The sequence below is a fragment of the Apium graveolens genome, chromosome 4, assembly GCF_009905375.1.
Source record: "Apium graveolens cultivar Ventura chromosome 4, ASM990537v1, whole genome shotgun sequence".
NCBI lineage: Eukaryota > Viridiplantae > Streptophyta > Magnoliopsida > Apiales > Apiaceae > Apium > Apium graveolens.
Window position 1 is genome coordinate 254,011,730 of NC_133650.1, and position 8,798 is coordinate 254,020,527.

Genomic DNA, 8,798 nt, shown 5'->3' on the forward strand with positions numbered 1-8,798 from the left:
GCTCCGTCCGACGCCGTTCCTGGACCTTCTGGGTAAAAGCGAGGTGTAGCTGCTGGTTGGGCGCCTGCAAAACAACACCGGAAGGGGGATTTGGCTCCCACGGCGCCTCCGGTGTAAGAATGAGAACAGGGTTTTGGAGAAGATGAAGATGTATGTATGTAATGTAGAGGCTGCTGTGTGTATATGAATATATGAGAGAGAGTGAGTGTGCCAGAGTTTATATTTTCTAACCCCTAAACCCTTCAGCCTTGGGGGTATATATAGCCCAAAGGTAGGGTTTAGGGGTGGTTACCTCTAAATCAGGGCCGTTGGATCTTGGGAGCAGAAGACGCCTGACTTGGGTGGATTGCTTACACGTGTCCAGGGGAGGACCACCTCCAGAGTGCCCTAACGGCCTTCTGACACGCGCCGTGCTTGTCTGGTGCGTTGGTTGTTGATAGCTGTCACAGTTACGTGCCCACGTACCCTTCCTTGGCGGGTTGTGGGATGTGCATGTGTTTACTGGGACCCCCCCTCATGGTTGTCTTAGCCTTGACCTGGCTCCGGGTAGGAAGGTGGTCCGGGATCCGGGTCGTGGGATAAATCCGGGCCTGGTCTCTCCATCTGATTGTTCTGGGAGAGGGGGTCTTGGTCCATCGATAGTGCCTGGTATCCTTTAGGTCCAGGTTGAATCATAGCCGGGTCTCTTATACCCTATCAATTACTCCTCTAACTCCCATTAGTATGTGCCTCATTTGTAGCAGACATATTCTCCATGATCTTATCATTTAGAGATAAAACTGTTATCACTTCCTATTTTTAAGACGAACGATTGATGACCAAGTCTTGTACCTCTTATGCTAATGTTTTTGAGCTCCGCTTCCATCATGTCGACTCATGTTCACGTTGATTCTTCACGTCCACTTCCTTTATATCAGCAGCAACACTTCATGTTAATAATGCAGTCGTCATGTCTTGAAATTTCCATATCTTGACGGGTGAAAATATGACCCCAACACTTCCTAATTTAGATTTAATCATGATTAATTTAATTAATTCACTTTTTCAAAAGACATTTGTATCCCTACTTTTTAAAAATTATTACATTTTACAATTTAATAATGATATATATATATAGTTTATTTTTTATTATTAAACTTCGGCTTAAAATGAAAAACCTAAAAACATTATCACACGATATGATTATACACGATGATTGTGTTAATTCATCTATAATGCTGAGTGGGAGGTAAATACAGAGCCGTATCTAAGATTTTTTGTGCCCCGTGCTAGATCAAAAGACCAAGAAAAATATTAAGTATATTATTAAATAATAATAATTGATAATATGATAATTTATATTTATAAAGTATTATAGTAAATTAAAGTTAAAAAAAAATCTTACAAGTACATAAACAGTAAGATATAATTATAATAAACAAAAAGATAATCACATAAAATGTAATTTATATGTAAACCTATTTAAATTTATATATATATACATATAAATATATATTAATAAATAAAATCTTAATTAACTTTTTTCATTAAATATGTAAATATGTAAATATAGTTATAATTTAAAATAAATTATTAACCTTGAAATTGAATTATTAAAAATAATATATTGCACACGTTGTTAAAAAAACTAATATTCACACTATTTTATAGTTCAGAATAGTATTCTAAACTATTTATCAAAATAATCAATATTCTTGTTAAATACTTTGCTTAGTAATTTATTTTCTATAATTCGATAACTTAATTAAATTGTTAAAATTTATATAATATTTTTAATTTAGCTCAAGATAAATATTTATATTCATTTGACAATTACTAATAATTCACGATAACTTGCCTTCTATTTGTACTTTTTTACATTAAAATGATATTATAAAATATATAATATAAACATTCATCTTAAAAATTGTGCCGCTAAAAATTTTAGGATTATGTCGCAAACTGCACATTCCTGAATAAATATCATTGGTTTTTGAGTTGCACTTGCGGTTGCCCAAGTGAAATACTAACCAGGTAGTAGTGGTTCAAGTATGGTACGGTGCACTTCTTTGATGGTAGATATAATAGAGTAAGGCCTTGTTTGGATTGAGTATTGAAGAAGAAGGGGTTGAGTTGGGATAAGTTGGGGTTAGACTAGGTTAGGTGAGTTACGCTAGGAGGTTGAGCCTTTGTCTCATTTGGATTTATGGGGTTGAGCTCTTAACATGTAGTTTGGTGTTGGAGTAAGGTTGATTTTTATGAGATATAAAATATATATTGAAAATTTAGTGGATAATTTTAGATTTATCTAAAAAATTTAACTAAATTTAAAATATTTTTAGAAAATTGAAAAAAATGAAAAAAGGGAAAAAAAATAAGCTACCAAGATCCCAATTTGGAGTGTTGGAAAAGTTTAGTTTGTGTATTACAAATTAAACCCTTTCAATTTTTGATGAACCCTCCCGAAACTGAACCCCACAAATTTTTCCAAAATCCAACCTCTGTTTTGACAAACTTTCCCAAACTTTCCCAAACGTGATTCTCTTGAACCCGTCTCAGCTCAATCCAACCCACTCTCTCCCAATCTTCAATCTAAATACAGTCTAAATGTACAATTTAATTAGAAAGTACACAACATAACCAAATATGAAAGTGTACATATTGTATCTGGGAGAGGTACGTCGGGGACAAGGGCGGAGCCACAGCCTAGCTGTAATTGGGGAGTACAACAACCTGTCTGGTTGAGATGAAAATTAATGTTGAAACGGGCTGTGTTTCGAGGGAAAAATTGCTGGGAAGGGTGAAACCCCACCACGGTGTGACTAGGCCACCGGCAGGGGTGTTCGACTTATTTTTGTTTTGTTACAGTCATTAACCTTTATTTTAATACTAATATTTAAGGAAATTTTAGTCATATTGAATAACTATATGTTATTTCTATTACTTAATTTTTTTTATATAAGTTAAACTTTAACTTCATCACATATTTATAATTATGAAAAAAATGGGATATATGATTAAAGTGTTGTACAAATTCCCTTTACTGGGCTAAGTAAAGCCTCCGTGTTATTGCAATTAACGATATATGTAATAGTAAATTTTGAAAAAAAAAACTTTTATAATTTACTAGTTTAAAATCCGATGCACATGCGATATTTAACCCTTAAAAAAAATAATCCAAGTCTGACTAAACTAAACTATATGTAGGTACACAAATACGGTTTTGAGAGTCGACTCCCGAAACTAGAGCCGGCCACCAATTTTCCATTTTTCAATCTTCATCCATCAATCGATCATGCCCCCTTTCGTTTTTCCATCTCCTCTTAATTTATCTATCATTTTCTCAATAAAACCAAGATCTCATTCTTTTCGGGTGAAATCTTGTCGAGTACCTTATTATCAAATTTGTTAATCGTTTGGGATGTTAGTGTTTTATGTTATAATATTATTCTGTCTTTTGTTACCGATTTCGACCGTTCTCAAAAGGATTTATAAGATATTTTTTGAGATCTATCAAATCTGAGACTGTGGTGGATATCACAAAAACTCATCTTTCACAACAAAAAAGTGTTCGTATTTTAGGGGTTTTTGTTGCTCTAATATCAGTTGATATAATTGATAGTTATGAACATTGGGCTACAGATTTACAGATGATTCTTACGTGAAGTTCAATTGTGTTACTACTAATTTCAGAATTGATGTATGTTGGATTACTCGAGATGTCATTGTAATACTTTTTAGATTAAAGAATCTGAATATTCTATGCGCTAAACAATTTGAAAACAAAACAGCTATTTGGTTAGCTCGATTTTTGTTTCACAATCAGGTCGTAGTTGACAGTTCAGGGGTTTGTCCCGGCTGGGGTTCAATGTTTTAATTAAATCTTTATTTTGTTCGTCAAAAAAAAATCCGATGCACATGCAATTTGTTTTTTATACAAATTATACTTAGTTTGATATTAATTTTATTTTATCTCGGATTAATAATTTATTTTATATTTATTTTAGGTCGGATCAATATTATTATTTTATTTTAGGCTCAATGAAAAATGTAAATTATTTTATGTGATCTCGATGCCATGTACTTAGCAACATATCTATAATATCTGCATAATAAATATTATAAAATTTTAGTTTTTAATTAAATAATAATTAAATTGGTAGTTACAACAAATGACATCAATATAAATTACAATTAAAATCTAGAAAAAGTTGGCATGAAAGTTAATTAAAATAATACGGAGTTCGATATGAATTAAAATTTAAATTAATAAAAGAGATTTAACTTCAATATCAATTAAAAATTAAAATTGACCGACCAACCGACCAATAATTAGAAACTAGAATTAACAACTAGATTTGCAGTTCACACCTTTTAACTTGTATATCTTAATTGTTTCTTCAAAAATTATCAAAATATTATTTTTTTCCTAAATTTATTCTCGATTTTATTATCTTTTAAAATAATTACAAAAATAGGGTTTGCAATCAAAATTAACCACATATTTAACCTCTTTTAAGTATTCCGAAAAAGTACTTAAATTTTATTTATCAGCATGCATTTGAGGTGTGCAAAATCATATTTTAACAAAAAAAATTAAAAATTCGTATTTTTGCAAATTAAAACTTACAAAATTTATATTTTTACGAAAAAAAAAGAAACTTTTTGAAAAGTATTTTCAAAAAACCTCGTGTTTCTTTAATTAATATATTTCGAAAAAAACATGAGGATAAAAAAAAAGAAAAGCAAAAACAAGAGGGGGCTGTTAGTTTTGCAGCGTGTTTAGCGTTAGAAAGAGGAGATGACAAATTAGGGGGAGTCGTTAGAAAGAATGGTAGATGAGCATGAGATATAGTTTTGAACCGTTTGGTACGAGAAAGTGGAGAGTGAATAGGGAAAGTTGTTAAAAGGAAGGGTATTTGATGAGCATGCACATAATAAAAGAGAAAAAAAAAAGAGAAAAGAATGCAACAAGTTCCTACGTTTTCTTTTCCTCAGTGTGGCTAGTTTTCATGCATAACAGTTTCAGTAGTCTCTCATGCATGATTTATTATTACATCATATCAAATATCAGTTTCAGAGGCACTACATTTATTGGCTATTTAATATACCCCCTATATATTGTTCTATATATAGCAGCTAATATTTTCTCTTCTACATTTAACAAATATGGCTCCTTCAACTCTCACTGCCCTAGCGCAAGAGAAAACTCTGAATTCTAAATTTGTTCGAGATGAAGACGAGCGTCCCAAAATTGCCTACAATCAATTCAGCGACGAAATCCCAGTCATTTCTCTAGCTGGTATTGATGATGATTGTGGTGACAAGAGATCCGAAATATGTCGAAAAATTGTTGAGGCTTGTGAAGACTGGGGGATTTTCCAGGTGGTTGATCACGGTGTTGATAGCGGTTTGATTTCTGAAATGACTAGTCTTGCGCGAGATTTTTTTGCCTTGCCAGCTGAGGAAAAACTCCGGTTTGATATGACTGGTGGTAAGAAAGGTGGATTTATTGTCTCTAGTCATCTTCAGGTACTTTTCCCTTTTTTTATGATCAACAAATTAAACAACACATTTATGTGACCTTAACTTAAACGTAATGTATGTTTGTTTACGATATGATCGAATTTAACGTGACGAATTAATGCATTCCTGTTTATATTGAAATATAGCAGCAGGTTTTATCACCCAATTGCATGACACTGATTAGACAATTTTAAAATGTGTATACAGGGTGAAGCAGTGCAGGATTGGCGTGAGATAGTGACATATTTTTCGTACCCAATTCAGGCCCGGGACTACTCGAGATGGCCCGATAAGCCGGAGGCATGGAGGTCCATCACGGAGGTTTACAGTGAGAAGTTGATGGCACTAGGTTGCAAGTTACTGGAGGTGTTATCAGAGGCCATGGGGCTTGAAAAAGAGGCTCTTACAAAGGCGTGTGTGGACATGGATCAGAAAGTGATAGTAAATTACTATCCTAAGTGTCCACAACCTGACTTGACACTGGGACTCAAAAGACACACGGATCCTGGTACACTTACCCTTTTGCTTCAGGATCAGGTTGGTGGATTACAAGCCACCAGAGACGGCGGCAAAACTTGGATCACTGTTCAGCCTGTGGAGGGAGCTTTTGTTGTTAATTTGGGTGATCATGGTCACGTAAGCACAAAATTTCTTTTATTAACAAGTGCAGTTAGTCCTACCAAAAATTGTAGTCTGTCCCCCTAAATAATCATGCCGAACTCACATTTGTACACACACATATGTTTTGTGTATTTCTTTGCATTTTCTTGTCCAATTGTTTCATGTTTCTGCAGTACATGCCCTATTTGTTTGTTTATGTTTTGCTATTATTTTGGAAACTGAACTGGTAAAGCTGTGGGTTATGTATAGTATTTAAGCAATGGGAGGTTCAAGAATGCCGACCACCAAGCAGTTGTGAATTCCAACTCTAGCAGAATGTCAATTGCAACTTTCCAGAACCCGGCTCCGAATGCAACAGTATATCCATTGAAGATTAGGGAGGGAGAAAAGGCAATTATAAAAGAACCTATTACATTTACTGAGATGTACAAGAGGAAAATGAGCAAAGATCTTGAGGTGGCTAAACTCAAGAAACTGGCTAAAGAAAAACTGTTACAAGACCAAGACATGAAGAAGGCCAAGCTGCAAATGACACCCAAGAGTGCACACGAAATTTTCGCTTAAACTCTGTCCATTTGCCATGTAGTTTTATGCTTCTAGAGTTTATTATCAGATTATGGGCCAATGTTATCTGAATATTTGTTACTTAAGTGTGTGGTGAATAATCTATTCAATAATTCCAAAGGGTCTCAAAACATGGACCAAAATGGTATGTTTGAAACGGTGATGTTACATTACTTGGTAAATATCTCGGAACTCTAAGAGTAGCACCAACGCCGGTCCATTTGCTGTCTCGAGCCACGTGAAGTGGTATTATTATGTAAATGAGAAACCCAGTTGACATTGGAGCAAAACTGGAGAAAGAGGGCGGGTCCTCTGACTTGGGCCTGTCACATTTTCATATTTTATTACTTATAATTTAGTTGTTGGATAAAGTACATGTTTTACAGTTTGTCTCCGGTTTTATAACGTTACATTTGTAACGTAAATATTTTAAAACGGTAAGTTTTTTCTGTATAAATATTCAATCCTCCTTTCTTATTATTCACACTTATTGTTTCCATAAAAAAATCTACAAAAAAAATGAATCCAAATAATCTCCCATCTTCAAATTAGCAAAATTCAAATTCTCAAAATCCAAACCCTCAATTTCTATATCCATATCCAAGTCCCTATTTTTCAAATCCACAAAATTTTACTAATTCTCAAAATTCAAATTTTCAATATTAATTTTCACATTCTCAAAATTCTCAATTTCCATATTCATATCCTCAAAATTCTCCATATCAATTTTCATTTCCACCATTTTCAAATCCACAATTTGAAACCCAACAAACACCAAACAATATCCAAAATTCTCCAGAAGCGCAAGTGCCGGCCTTTGATCACGAAAATATTATTGATCTAAATGACGATTGCGAAGAAACCGAAGATTTACGAGAAATTACGGGTCAGTGGAGGTGGGTTGAAGATAAACTCTTAATAAGTGCATGGTTGAATGTATCAATTGATCCACTAGTCGGTACTGATAAAAAAGCCGAAGTATTTTGGGAGCGATCATCAATATTGTGAAGAAGATAATCCTGGTGTCATCAAAAGAGGAGTTGTGGCAATGAAAAAAGGTGGCAAAGAATAAATGAAGGTGCTCAAAAATTTAGTGCGTGTTATGATGGGACTCAGCGAAAAATCGGAAGCGGTTCATACTTAGACAATATAATTGAGAAAGCTCACCAAGATCATTTAATTAATTATAAGAAGAAATCTAACTTTGAGCTTCATTGGCGTGAGCTTCGTAGACATTCCAAGTGGAGAACTCCTTCAACTAGTGCAAGTTCTAAAATAACTAAATTAAGTAGTTCTGGAGCTTACTCATCGGAAGGAAATAACGATACACCAACATCCGATGAATTTGAACTGGTTCGTCCTAAAGGTACAAAAGCTGTAACTAAAAGGAAAGGAAAGGGAAGGCCACAACTGCAGAAGTTGATGAATGGGAATCTTTACGAGTTAATCACGAAAGAAAAATGGACATAATGGATAAATTAAATGACATTCGGCTAAGGGAGATTGAGGCGAAATAATCTCAGATGGATTTACAAGTCATTATGGCAAATACTACTAAAATGAATTACGCTCAGCAGAGGGCTCATGCAAAGTTGCTTGAGAAAATTATGGCCAGATATATCTAGTATTTGTTTGTAAATTAGCTGTTGGAAGCTAGTATTTATTTTTATTTGTTTGTAAATTAGCCGTTGGAAGCTAGTATTTGTTTTTGTGTGTTTATAAACTAGCCGTTGGAAGGTAGTATTTGTTTTTGTGTGTTTGTAAACTAGCCGTTGGAAGCTAGTATTTGTTTTTATTTCTAGTTTCTAACGGCTAGTTTACAAACATACAAAAATAAATAATAGCTTCCAACGACTAGTTTACAAACACACAAAAACAAATATTAGCTTCTAGCGACTAGTTTACAAACAAATAAAAATAAATAATAGCTTCCAACAGCTAGTTTACAAACAAATACTAGATAAATCTGGCCATAATTTTCTCAAGCAAATTTGCATGAGCCTTTTGCTGAGCGTCATTCATTTTAGTAGTATCTGCCATAATGACTTGTAAATCCATCTCAGATTATTTCGGCTCAAGCTCCTTTAGCCGAATATCATTTAATTTAT

General features: G+C 33.8%; 1 protein-coding gene across 1 annotated transcript; it reads left to right on the forward strand.

Moving 5' to 3' along the window:
- Positions 1-4,912: 4,912 nt before the first annotated feature.
- LOC141720833 (flavanone 3-dioxygenase) lies at positions 4,913-7,174 on the forward strand. The gene is made up of 3 exons (XM_074523470.1): positions 4,913-5,511; positions 5,713-6,141; positions 6,376-7,174. The coding sequence occupies exons 1-3, from the start codon at positions 5,149-5,151 to the stop codon at positions 6,688-6,690; spliced, it is 1,107 nt and encodes a 368-aa protein (XP_074379571.1). The 5' UTR covers positions 4,913-5,148; the 3' UTR covers positions 6,691-7,174.
- Positions 7,175-8,798: the final 1,624 nt, after the last annotated feature.